At 49.5% G+C, this 13982-nt stretch overlaps 2 protein-coding genes across 3 annotated transcripts in view; one reads left to right on the forward strand and one right to left on the reverse strand.

Moving 5' to 3' along the window:
* LOC142571331 (uncharacterized) overlaps window positions 1-13982 on the forward strand; it is a 134696-nt gene that overhangs the window by 117938 nt on the left and 2776 nt on the right. The gene's annotated exons all lie outside the window — the stretch shown is intronic.
* The window catches only part of LOC142571330 (neurotrimin-like), a 420775-nt gene continuing 411667 nt past the window's right edge, over window positions 4875-13982 (reverse strand). Inside the window, exons 4-6 of the mRNA XM_075679599.1 lie at window positions 12594-12805; window positions 9542-9632; window positions 4875-8706 (exon numbers count right to left, since the gene is read on the reverse strand). Coding sequence (XP_075535714.1) covers window positions 8576-8706; window positions 9542-9632; window positions 12594-12805 — 434 coding nt within the window. The 3' untranslated portion in view covers window positions 4875-8575. The remainder of the gene's footprint in view (window positions 8707-9541; window positions 9633-12593; window positions 12806-13982) is intronic.

The raw sequence follows: 13982 nt of genomic DNA on the forward strand, positions 1-13982 counted from the left end.
CCTAAGCCGCAGGCGCTGGTGGGTACGCCCTATTAAAACATACCTAGAACTGGCAAGCGACATTGCTCCACAAAGCTACCAACGCGTGGTAAAACAGGAAGGTGCCTATTCTGACGGCGCTTCGTTTCGTCACACACATTGCCCCTCCCACATTGCGCCGACCGCTGCGACTCAGCGACGGCGCGGCCACCTTGTTTGAATCCTGTCGCGGACTGCCCACGACGTCGCGGTGGTCGCTGAGCGACGGAATTCGCTGTGACGCTGACTGAAAATCATGCCATGTGAAACAGCGTGGAGGCGTGCAATGCGGCTGCCGCCGTATCGCTCTCGGAAGCCAGCGCGGTCCGTGTCTCTCCCTCACCCCCTCTGGGCTTGGCTGCCGCGCGCGCCTGCCGGCCTCGTTGGCCGCTGCTGCTCCCTCGGTATCTCGTCGCGCAGGACGTAGGTTGCATGCGGCGTTGGCACCACAGGCTGCTGCTGCTGCTGCTGCTTGCTGGCTCGGGCAGCACGCACCGCTGTGGTGTATTACTCGCAGCGCAAAAACCGAAAAAGCACTCAGCGGCGTTTAATTGGACATTAATTCTTTCCCAACTCATAAGAAGTGCGTAAGTTCCCTCAGATTTTTTCGGCACACGTATCTGAGCACGGTGGCTTTGTTGCATTGAAGTGCGCGTATACATCAAGGTCGTTGTTGCAGCAGATCTTGTCACTGATGTGCGAAGCGTACTTGGCGCTTGTAATTGCGTCTCATGTCCACATTTTGTTGCAGACGCTCGCCGTTTTTGATGTTACCGCATTGAAAGAGGTATTCTGCGTTGGACAGTTTCTGGAAAAGAGCACTGTAGTCTACACATTGCTGTTGCCCAACAAGTCCACGCACTGCCGTTGAACATACGAGCAGAGCAACACGAGCTAAGGTAGAGAGCAACGCAGTGTAAACCACTGACGGAGCCGCGTGTCCTACCACCGATGCGAATTATAGGCTCTGATCAGAGTCCAGCCACTTCTGAATGCGAAGCATTAGTTGCCTCATTCCTGCCACTTTGCGGTAGGTGGATCGGCATTTCCTGTCTCGCGACACTTCAATCAGGACAAATGCATGACCGACAGTGGGATCGAATCTCTGTCTTCGTGTACAGTAGCACAATGCTCTCACCATTGGGTTACAGCGCCCGCATAAGTAGTAAAGTTTTCTATATAGATTCACAACTTACATGAAGTGACTACATTGTTTATGAATGTATTGGGCTGCTCGCAAATTAGCGAAACAATTCAGAACTCTGCGCAATGCGCAAGTTATGTCTTGAATTTTGTCAGATTTAGGTGTATTGTAAGATCTACTTCACAGAAAACGTTTGATTTTTAATTCCTGACTTGCAAATTGGTACACTTCATACTTGAGTTTTTGAAATTTTCCAGTTATCAAAAATCTCTCTCAAGAAAATTCGAATTTAATGAAAATTCAGTGCCTAAAGTTACTAGATAACCTACCCGTTTAAATGCGATAAACTTCAAAATCGTTTTAGTAGTTGCTGAGAAGAACGTGCTTCTTCATTCTCCTGTATTTATATAGCGGCTTCTCTGCCGCATCTCTTTCTCTCTCTCTCTCTCTCTCTCTCTCTCTCTCTCTCTCTCTATATATATATATATATATATATATATATATATATATATATATATATATATATGTAGCACCTTTTCGTTTTCTCGTAAATGTTTTCCTAATCTAGTGTTAAGGGGATGGGGTTTTGTCACGTTCAGCGTGCGTGCACCTGCACGCAAGGGCAGAAAAGATGCGAACACCCGTGGCGGCTAGCTGGCGTTCTTACACCCTCCACCATCCGGGCATCATCATTCTCTCCGGCCCCCTGGTAGAGGGCCTTGTCAGGACACGTCGGGGCTAAAGCCCCTCCATACACGCTTCCGCCGACCAGGTTAAGTACCGCCAACCTGCCCTCGTCCTCCACGCTCCTCTCCCACTCACCGCATTAGCTTCCGGCGTCAAGCGGAACTTAGGTAGCTGCAGCTTCCTGTTCCGAGTGGAAATGACGCTATTTTTTTTAGCGTTGTTTACTTTCGCGTCGATGGAGAGGCTTTAATTGCACCAGCTGCGGTTTAAACTGTGAATGCGATTCCATCCAAGAACCACCGCCTATTGTAATCAGCGATCTGCTCGTATTCGCTGCTTCGCGTCAACCTGCGACGGGTTGTGCCACGAGCGACAACGTACAGTGGAATGTAGTGCCCGGGCGCTTGGAGACCACTGCCGTTTCTCGTGCATTTGGAAAACACCGATCGCGAACTACTACTTCAGCGGAATACAACAGCTTGTCCCCTTTGCATTCTTCTTATGGTGACTGCCACAGCTCTGCTAAGCACGCGCGGGCGTCTCACCATCGTCTAACAGCCGTCAAAGCGGAAATGCCAGCAGCGCAACTCCAGGAAACGGATACGCCGGAACCGGAAATTTTTTAACAGGAAATGCCGGAACCGGATTTGGTGTGAGGGGAAAAAGGCGGCGCACAACAAAGGTTGTCGCTACTTAAGAAGGCGGCGGTGGTGCGTGGATGCAGGGGCTTTAGTCGGGGCAACCCCCACAGAGGGGGTCGGGGAGGGAATCCACCCCTTGCGTAGAGGGGTTGAGCGTCGTAAACCGAGGAGTAGACATTGCACATTCCGTGCATAATCCCGTCGCCCACGGACAAGTCTTTTCATGTTGACGAGCGTGACAATTAGCCACGCCGTGTCCCAGACGTATGGAGTCTGTTCCATTCATTGCCGCACAAAGTAAACCGTAACAGTAGTTGGCTGTGCCTTGCACTGTCGCACTGTGGCTGCCTACTAAAGTGCGTTGTCAGTTTGAACAAACCCGTTGAAATTTATATCCAGAAAATCGTCGTCTATTAGCATATATGTAATAATCGGAGCTTTCTTGACGCTCATTCTCAGATGTTTTTTCACATCTTATTGTACTACACACTTGTGCTCTCTCCGCCCGTTTTAGAGTATATGTAGCTAATTTGCTACGTAATGCGAAGGCCGACCACAGTTACTTCAACGTGGGAGTCAGTGAGTCCGCAGACGATTTTGCCAACTCGCATGCCTAGCAAGAGGCCGCCACAATCACTGGCGCAGAATTAGTTGGTACCATGCATTGTAAGCGGTGCGGGTGCGTGCCTGCGTTTGATGCCACGTGTGGGCTTGGTAGGGGCGGCACAAGGTGGGGGCGCGAGATATCTGAGGCATATCACACTGACAGGGAAGGTGATAACTATGTCAGCACGGCATCACTTGCCTTGTCCAAAAAAGAAAAAAAATACTTACAGAACAGTTTGCCACAGTTTGATTAGAATGTGCTTGTACTGTTTTAACCCTGTGTGCGCATGCACCACCGAAATGTATATATGTACCTTCGCTGGCTGTAAAAACCTCAGTCGATGTTTAGCGCTCGTCCTGTCGTCTTATCTGTATGTGTCCCTGTTATTTTGCTCTAGTCTTTTGAATAATGCTGGTACCACCTTCTGCTCTTGCCTCACTGGACAGGCTGTTCATGATCGGATTCACCTGGCTCCAAATCGACCAGAGACAGTGTGAATTTAATTAAATTATCATGTTTTACGTGCCAAAACCACTTTCTGGTTATGAGGTACGCCGTAGTGGAGGACTCCGGAAATTTCGACCACCTGGAGTTCTTTAACGTGCACCTAAATCTAAGTATACGGGTGTTTTCGCATTTCGCCCCCATCGAAATGCGGCCGCCGTGGCCGGGATTTGATCCCGCGACCTCGTGCTCAGCAGCCACTAAGTAACCATGGCGGGTCAGAGACAGTGTTACTAGGTGGTAGTGGCGCATCCACAATTTTCTTTATTCTTCGTTATATGCGGGGGGGGGGGGGGGGACAGGTGAGGGGCACGTGCCTCATATGCCACCTTACGCGTACGACACTGAAGGAAGACCGTGGTGCGATGGCTTTGGAATGGCCGCACATGGCGTAGGTTGTCCAAAACAAGTTGGTGCTGCCAAATGCTGCTAGCACTCTGCGAATTAAGATCATTTGGCAGCTTTCTGCGCCTTTGGTTTTCAGTCGCAGCCTGTTTGTCTCCAAAATAAAGAAAGAAGCCCCAAATAGGTGGTGTCTCCCTCCGAAGCGCTGCTGTGAAAACCCCTTCGCCCGCGGGCCCTTGCTCAAGAAAATTCACGAGCGTTCCCCTGGCGATAGCCAGTGTTGTTGGATATAGGCGCACGGCGAGAGACCGCAGGCCGCGTGAATTATTCTGGGGCCCATATATGGACAGCGTCTATCGCAACCCATGCTGCCTCTCAAGGAAAGCTGAACGCCGCTATGTGCCACAGCACCGCCTCAGGGTGCTGAAAATTATCACTTGCCGTTCACTAAGCAGCGATGAGTATTATCTGTCAAACGTTCCCTTCCAGGCATTGCCCTCCAATGTCTTCCTCGTTATAGCTTGGTTGTAGCGGTTGCACAGACGAGAGTAATAGAAGTCAGTCGTCGGATGACATCTGCTGTCGTTAATTGGAAGACATAAAGAAACCAACCAGGCATATAAACTTAGAAGGGCACAAATGCTATACTACTCTTTGAAGCAGTATTTTATGAAGAATGCCAACTACGAAGTCGCTTTAATGCGATACACACTCGTATTTACCCGAAATATTTGCGAAGATCACGGAGACACATCGGTGGCGCTGTAAATTTTACTTGTTAATAAGGCACTCCCTCTAGAAGTATGTCTAGTGACTTTATCATCCTCTCTGGTGCCATTCGTAAGACGTAAAAAGCAGCGGAACAATCTTCATTGCCGTACAACGTCACTCGAGTAATAGTTGGCCAGAAACTCGTCGTGCGAATGCTGTCCTGGTGACGGCGCGTGCCGTGTGTCTTCAACCTACGCGTTGGACTGCGCAAAGGAATCACACCAACACACTCCTTTTCAAACAATGGCTGCCTGCGCTAGGCTGCCCTTTTTATTCGTCCACGACTTGGGCTGCATCGCTTGCGCGTGTCTTCGAGCAGCTATCTTCTTGCGTCTTCTTGCGCTCCACCCTTTCAGACTAATTAATGAACCGACGCGGAGGTGCCGCTCATCTTGGAGGAAGTAGGTGGCACAGGGGATGCAGTGGCAACAACACAATTACGCACGCACACTCACACAGGTGACCGGACGCCTTTGCGACGACAGCCTCCGATTCGTCCAAAGCAATGGCGCCACAAGCGCGGCCGCACCACTGTGTCTCTCCCACGTGGTTGGCCAGCGCAGTCGTCGTCACAGACGCCCATCGTGCACTTTGAGTGGTGACTTGGGGACACTGTGCGGCATAGCCGCCTGCTCAACGACGAAGGCGCACTTTTTTTTTCGGGAACAAAAGGCAAGCGCAAACTTGGGTGACTATCCGCACAGTTTTGTCTACAACAACTCTGCGTGTACACTCATGTACCAATTAATTTCGGTTGCCGATGAGGAACGACTAACATTTTTCTGAGTCAGAGAACGCTATCAGTTCAGTAAGCAAGTTGAGGCGGAGTGGCCAAGATTCACGGAGCGATGAGTTCAACAGCACGAAGTGTTTGAAAGCCGAAGCTGCTGTTGTAGGGAGGGAAGGTGCACATGGGTGCATGAAAGTGTCGTTTCGGACGAGCAATTTAGTCAACCTCTATTCATTATAGTGATCTGCTACATGGCCCTCGTCAAGAATAGCGATCTGTTGAGTGGTTCTTGTTTGGATAATACGGCAACCGCCACCTAGCGTACATGAGGAACGCGTTTTTCAACATGACTGTACTTCTTGCCGAGCTGATGTCGCGCACTCATGTAAACGCAAGGCGCTTCAAACATCAAAAAGTGAGCACTAGATGTTCTGTGCACAAATAAAATTAGACTTTGGAATTTAGCATGCCAAAACCACGATCTAATTATGAGTTACGCCGTAATGTGGGACACGGGTTTCAATTTCACCACCTGGGGTTCTTGAACGTGTACCTAAGTCAGCGTTTTTGCGTTGCGCCTCCATCGGAATGTGGCGGTTGCGATCGAACCGGCGACCTCTCAGCTAATGCGAATGGTTCTGTGCACGACAGTAAGAGTTGCGAGATCATGAATATGGACGCCTATCAGCTACATAAATTTACCGCTGCTTACAGCGCTGATGGCGGTGGAAAGTCTACAACGCCGCCTCCCAATATTTGGTGCTTGCATCTTGATAGCGCTTCATTACATGCCTTTTGGTGGTATATATTTTATAAACTCCGAGGATCTGACAATATGTGACATGCACTGGAGTTGTTGGAACAAATCGAGGCGCCACCTACTTCAGCTGGAGTGCGGTGAACTAGCTGTTGCCGTTTAACTAAAAGTGCACCGCCGTGCTAGATGCACGCGTTGGCGAAATAAAAGCTCTCAACATTGATTTATTTTTGTTTCGTTTGGCTCCTGTTGGGGAACCTGTGATAAAGCAAGTGTTTCATTTGAAGAGGCATACGTTCGTTGCCCTTTAAGCTTAAGCCGCTAGATTTGAGAAATTGTTTTGGATGCAATGCGTCGTCGACATTGCATGCCACAGAACATTTAACAGCACCTTTACTACTCCGAAATGCATACGCGCTGCCAGAAATTGACCACGCAGGATCTGTTTGCCGGCAGATTTAAAATCCGTCTGCTATTGCGTGCCCATACGGAGACAATGCATTTATGCTCAAGAGGGGATGGTTGTGGACAAGCTACTTTCTTGCTACACTTTCTTTCGTAGAAACGTTCACGATGTGATAAAATAGTGTATCATGTAACATCTGAAAATGACATACCTCTGGTGAGATGAACGAAAATGTTTCTGTCATAGTGACTAGAATGTTTCGAAACAAGCAGAAGCTCCACACATACTTGTCCGACGGAGTACAGACAACATGAATCTCGTTCGACAAATTACAACTTACAGCAACAAAGAAAAGCGTAGACAGTGATGCAAACCGATACAAAATATAACCTACATCGACAAAAACAAAAAGCAAAGACAAAATGCCGCGAAAAGGGTCCTTAGCGCCAAACAAAGCCTTGAGCACATTGAGCTCCCAACAAAGGCTTGTTTCGAGAAAGGTGTGCTTAGAATGCATGTATTCATTATTTTGGTTGAACATGCGTTAAGCCGATGATTAAATGCGCGTGAGTGGCGAAGTTAACGACGGCAAAGTTCTTCCGGAAAAGTTTTCATGGAAAACACACCATAAAGCTGAAACGTCACGTATAGGCTCACCACACTCGAGAAAACTCGGAGGGTATCCTTCCTTATGGGGTCTCATCTACCTCACTACATCTTCCGACAAGAGAACGCATGTTACTCAGAGAGGAGGGTAGACGTCGCGTGCTGTTTCGTTAACTGTACTGTGACTTTCCCTTGGGCATTCAATCTACACGTTTCTATCCTCAAAGCATGCTCATCATCTCTATCAGGGAATATGGTACACGACATCTCTAGCTGATACTCTCCAAGAAATCCACGCGTACGAAGTTTGCGAGTTTCCACAAAAGTAGACTGTTTTAGGTTCGTAACATCACCCGAAACCTTCCCGCAGTACGCTTGGTTTTGTTGTGTCTCTTTCTTTTGCGTATAATTAAGGACGTTCCCATGTAAGCCGTTGTTTTTCTCGTAACATGCGCACTGAAAGGAACTAAATATCCTGCGTCCCCGTGGTAGTTAACGTGCACTTCACGACCCAAAAATAAATAGTACTTGTAAAGAAACCTGTTCTTCGGCCTTCTCGAGGAATGTTAACGTCCCACTGGTATCGAAAAACTCAGTATCGCCGCGCTCGGGTCCTTGCCAGAGGCGACAGATAGGTGGCGCTTCCCCGAAGAGTTGTGACGAGAGCAGCGCGACCAGATTTTGCGGCCACATTCGACGGAAGATTCGATAGGCGAAGTTTTCTTGGTTTTCCTTCTTGCGACTGTTCGAAGAATGTCTAGTGATGAGATCCAACAGCAACGCTTGCGCGCAATTAGCAAATTAACTGTATAGCATAAACACGAACGAAGCACTCGAACAGACTGACCACATGGCGACAGGAGCCCTGTTTCTGAACATTCGAGGTGGCGGTGGCGCCTGCCGGTGCCGAGTACACTAAGGGTCAGTGCCCTAGATTCGGTTCTTTTTTGTCTTCATCGTTCACATCCATCAGGGACTAAACCTCGGCCCTTTATACTCGTTCTTGTGCGTCACGTCAAGCGCGATATTTGCACCGTCGCGGTAAGAAGTTGTCACGCAAGCACGCTTGCTTAGACCCCCTGGCGCACAGTTCGTGTGCGGCGCCTCGGAGCGAATAAAGACAGCGCCGCAGCTGCGCCAAGCCGGGCGGCATCCGCCGAACGCACAGCGACAGCGGTGGCGACTCCGTCCGGCGTCTTCTTCTCGCGGGCTCGAAAGCCGGTGGCGGTGTGCGAAGAGAGTCGACGAACGACGGCGCCGTTTTGGTCCGTGCACGTTGCACGCGATTCAAGGGTGGTGCGACTTCTTCCGAGGGCGGGGCCTGGTGGAGGCGCGAGGAAGGTCCCGGTGTCCGTCGCACTATCTGTGCACCACGAAGTGCGCGAAGAGCCGGTGCAGGAGCAGCACCGCCGACACCAGCAGCAGCGAGGACAGCGACCGCTCGGCCAGGTTGCCCTGGCGTCCGTGCTGCATGGCCGCCGGCTTCTCGCCTGCGACACGCAAATCACAGAGGCTACAAATTAACGCGGCTTCAGGACAAGAAAAGAGTGACGAAAACAGAAAGCACGATGCTTTTCTACATCCTAATATTTCGCGACGTGTGATCCACCGATTGAATAGGATGCATAACAAATAGCTAACGAGCTCAGAAATACGCATTCACGCCTAGGAAAAAACGAATAGAGCTCAGACAGAGTGTTGTTTTCCAACAGGTTTCTATTTTCTCACAAGCATGTGCACACACACTAAAGCAGACAAATACACAACATGTCGTAGGCAGTGGCTAGCCCCGAATTGATAAGTCCTATCCTTCGTGCGACCTAGACAGAAATTTTAGCTTTTTATCTGACAATTCTATTGACGCCATGCTGACACAGCCATCGCCAAGACGTGCAATCTCAGTCTTGCAATTCTTTTAACAAGTGCTAAGGCGTATCTCGGAAAGACCGGACGCCGTCTGAATGAGCGACTTCGAGAGCATAATTATAATGTCTACAGCTGTGTTTTCAGTCTCCTTGACATTCACGCTCGAAATTGTGGTTATAAGTATATAGGGCTGAAGAATGTTCGGTGCTGGAAAAATGTGCTGGCCACTATACACGGTTGATTTTTGAAGCAGCTAAGAGTGGGTTTAGGTACCATGAACATAAAAAAAAACGCAATAGGCTTTACCTCAATTTGGCGGGTTCGTCCGATCATCTATATCAGTAAAATGCTCCCAAGTTACTCGAAGCGCTGCTCATTCGCAGCTAACGCAACTTCTTTTTTTTTCTTCTGACACGTGCTTGTGAGACATGAATCTAAATAAATGCAAGAACAAATTACCGTTGAGCACGTGCACAGTGATGTTTGCAGGGTCTGCGTAAGATGGTATGCACGAGTAGTTGCCAGAGTCCCGAGTGGCTGCGTCAAGAACCTGGGCGAAGAAAGTAGAAGGGTCAATCCGCGGGCACATGTCCATGCTTTGTACGGGAACGGGATCTTTTTTTTTTCTTTTTACAGCAGCACATCAGAATATGGTAGTGTTGTCTCTCGCGACAGAATACGTCGTGAATTGCTTTTTCCTAGATTTTAAACCGCGCGCAAACAAAAATACAGGGTTAAAAATACTGTGCACGAGGAGTTGGGGAAAAAAGAAAACACTGAAGCAATCCAAAGTTACGAAGCCTATGGGTATCTGGCCTTGAATCTTACTTTTTAAAAGAGTCATAAGCAATGGGCTTTGCTTAAACGTGTATCTTAACACGTTCAGCAGAAGTGATCATTTCCTACTATGAAGAATAAAACTGATGACCAGCCATTACAAAATCGTATAATCGTAAACTATAAGTAACAGACGTCCTCTTTCCTGCTAATGGGCGCAGATGCCGTTCGCACTGTGATGTGTCCTCCTCTGCCTTACAATATGAAACAACGCTGTTACGGAATGCTGTGCCAAACCAGAGTTTTCGTTTCTTCTCGCCTGATTTCTCTTTCATTTGGCTCGAACCTTCACACAACTGCGATCCTGTTTCACTTATTATCATCGCTTTCGATGAGCTCACAACTTAAACTTAAAAAAAAATGTTTCATCTAATCTGTAAAGCCGCAGCCGCACAAGCCTCGTGGAATGCATCGGCCCGGGTCTACTATGCATGGCATTCGAGGTTCAGAGATGTCCCACCACCGGTGTCACAGCGGTACTGGCCTCATCGCAGAAAAGCCTGAAAGACTCGCCTCTAAACACGAACCTCCTCAGACTGAAGGAAAACAAATACCCGGTGCAATTTATTTCGCATGATTTTTCGATGAAGTGATGGAGTCAGAAGCAATTTATGTTATATGGACACTCCAGGCGCATTTTTTCCGTCGTCTTCGCCGTGACGTTCCGTATAAATTCCAAGCGCGATAACATCGTCGCCGCGCGCCGTACACCCTTAAACAAATGTATGCACCCTTTAGGTCATGTATTGCCACAGAACAATAATCGTCATCTGTCTTGCTTGCGCTTCCTTTCTTGAACAGGTTGCGCTGTTAAGAACGGTCCGCTAAGGTGCAAGTTTTGCCAGCCACTTGCGACAGCGGCATAAAGTTTTCTTTGACGATGCGCCACGTCCGCCACTCTGCGTCGCGGGATTGCCGAGATGAGTTCGACGAACAAGGCTTTGTGACGGAACCCGCCGCCACCGACCTGGTCTGCTGAGAACAAGGGAGTCCCGGAGGGAACGTAGTTCGAGGCCTCTTCCCATGCACCGTTCCTGGCGCCAGCCCCGAGTTCTGCGAAGTCCGTCTGACCTCGGTTGAAGACCGTGAACCTGTGCGGAAGTATGTGTGTGTAATCCCTCGTGCAAAGAGGCGGCTAGTCTACGGTGCCTGGTCGGCCATTTCCCTCATCTTGGGATCGAGTGGGGACCGAGTGTTTATAAACCGCTGTTGTGCGGCTGCTCAGTGAACTTTCTCTCGCAGTCATGCTAGACTGATGAAATGCAACGTCCTTATGTAGATACTGTAAATAAACCCACAGTCCTCGTTCTCAATGAGAAGCAGTCCTTCCCTTCAACAACGTCCTCAGCCTCAGCTCAGCGTCCTCAGCGTGGATAAGTTGTACGACGGCATGGGCCAGCTACCATCTAATTCATGCCCGACTCCAATCTTGACAACCGATTACGAGGACTGACCTCCCAATCCTCACAGCGCTCGCTACTTACCTTTCGAGAATGCTCTTTCACGATGATAGCGCGGGTGCCGTTCGTGACTTGGAAGTGCCGGGCTCGCAGCGTTAAAGAAAGGAAATGCGGACAAGACGGATGACGATTGTTATTGTGTGGCAAGATACGACTCAAGGGATGTAATTTTGCTTAATAGTGATGAGCGAGTGAAACTTGCGAGGGTTACCTGAAAATCGCGGCTCAAACTCGCGCGCGCAAGGGGGGGAAAGCTGCTGCGTACTGCGTGGTCGCGCGGGCGCCTTATCTTGAAAGCGATCTGTGACGTGGACAATGTGCGCGGTCGTGCTGACCTCATCTTCAAAGCAATCTACGATTTCGACAAAGTCCACCAAGTGTTGTTATCTTCATATGCGCTGTGCTTTCGACGCTTAGTTCGCGCTGAAGCGACAGGCAGCACGAAGGTCAATTATTTCGCTGCTGCTAGCGCGCCTCCTTACTCCAGAGTTCTTACAGCGAATTTCCGCGGTCATAGATAGATATGTGTTCATGTTTGTCTGTGGGCACGTGACACCTTGCTTGTTAACTTTAGTTTCGCCAGAAAGGCGAAGCATCGATTACGATAACAAATAAGTACACTCCTACGCAAAGTAATGATAGTAGTTTTATCGGCCGCATAAACTTCGCAATATTCGCTTACTAACTGAACTAAGCATGGTGTCAGCGCGCACAAGCAAACATGAACACATCAGCGCTCGATCTGTCATTTCCTGCTCTCCCTCCTAAGTCTTTATTTTCCTTTTTGGCGCAATAATGTATTCATTAGATGAGCACCTCACACTCGATGAGCGCGGAATCTCGCTGTCAGAACGCTAGTGTGCGCAAGCGCGGCAGCAACAGCGAGCGAGGTCACCTTCGTCCGGTCTATCGCTTCAACGTAGGAGCGGCGAGAACACCGCCTGCACAAAGGTACGAGCTGTTTGCAGGTCCCTTTCTAGATACGGCGACAGCGCCCGGCCGGGCAGACTACGCACTTGTTGGAGTAGTCGAAGTCGCCTCTGCTGCCTCCCGCGCTCCCTCCCCGCTTTGCTCCATACATGGCGCGCGAGATTTAGCCGAGATCGCCCGTTCCCCTTGCGCCCGGCGGACTCTCCAAACGTCGCAGGTGGCTTTCAGGACGCAGCGGCCTGGGCGCGCGCTCACGGCCGACCGTGCCGCCCCCCGGAGCGTACCTGGAGCCTGGAGACGGTGGTGGCGGGTCCCCGTTCGGTGACGACGCGAATGCCCTCCCGACGGCTCGAGTCGTAGTTGATCATGCGGTCATCGTGGTACCAGAAGACGTACACTGGCGGCGTTCGTGTGTCCGTCACCACGCACGTCAGGTTGATGGTGTTGCCGCTCTGGATGTACAGGTTGCTGCCCTCCGGTATGCGTGCCTTTGCCACTGCGACGGGTTCAAAGAAGCGGCTTCAGGGGAGAGGTTGGGAGTTGGAATCAGTGCTCACGTACAGACAGACAGGAGGCGTGGCGCCGGCTGCAAACGCAGCGCGTTTGCTCAAGACACGCAAGAAACTACAGGTACAACTCCGAGCAGTTTTTTACGGTGCACTTTCTTGCGTGTTTCAGTAGTAGCTCAATTGTGGACGGCGCAAGAGTCCTGTCTTTTTTCCTCGAATTCATTTTAGTGGCTTATCCAGAGTGGGAACGGTTTCACTACGCCCCTCTGGCGCGAACTAGGAATTCTCAATTGTGATATGAAGAGGCACATGCTAACATTAAAGGTTTCTTCAACTTGGCGGTATATTCCGGGAAGTCTGAAACTGAATAAATTCCGTCATTGTGGAGTCGGCGAAGGCGTTTAACACTGTATGCGTGAAGAATCCTTGTTTTTCTTTTTCTTTTTTAGTATTGTGCACGAGCGGAGTGAGAACGCATCACAATATGTTTCTTGCAGCGAACAACTTTCTAGAGAATACGAATGTCAGAGTGTGCTAAAGCGCACCGCTTGTCGTCTAACCGCTTGTGCGTGCTCGCGGTCAATGGCTATAGAATCTGAAAGATTGCTTAGCCTTATCGCAAGCTGACACCCGTATAAACAAGCCACTAGGGCCCCTCACGCTTTCGAAGCAGGCAAACTTAACCTACTACTGAACTTAGAGACAAAACAGTTGCCAGGACCTGACAATATAGTCCAAATTGATTTTCTCCAAGGTATACTGAGTGGATGGCCACGTACCTATTATTACTATTTAACAAGTCACTGTTCTCAAGTACCCTTCCTAAGGAACGAGAAACAGCAAAAGTAATACCCGCCGTAGTTGCTCAGTGGCTGTGATGTTGGGCTGCTGAGGACGAGGTCGCGGGATCGAATCCCAGCCACGGCGGCCTCATTTCTATGGGGGCGAAATGCGAAAACGCCCGTGTACTTAGATTTAGGTGCACGTTAAAGAACCCCAGCTGGTCGAAATTTCCGGAGTCCTCCAGTACGGCGTGCCTCATAATCAGAAAGTGGTATTGGCACGTAAAACCCCGTAATTTTTCTTACGCGAAAGTAATACCAGGTCATAAATGAGGAGGTAAAACTGAACTTTCTACAGACAAGTCTGATTAACACGCACATT

Source organism: Dermacentor variabilis, chromosome 2 (genome assembly GCF_050947875.1).
Source record: "Dermacentor variabilis isolate Ectoservices chromosome 2, ASM5094787v1, whole genome shotgun sequence".
Taxonomy (NCBI): domain Eukaryota; kingdom Metazoa; phylum Arthropoda; class Arachnida; order Ixodida; family Ixodidae; genus Dermacentor; species Dermacentor variabilis.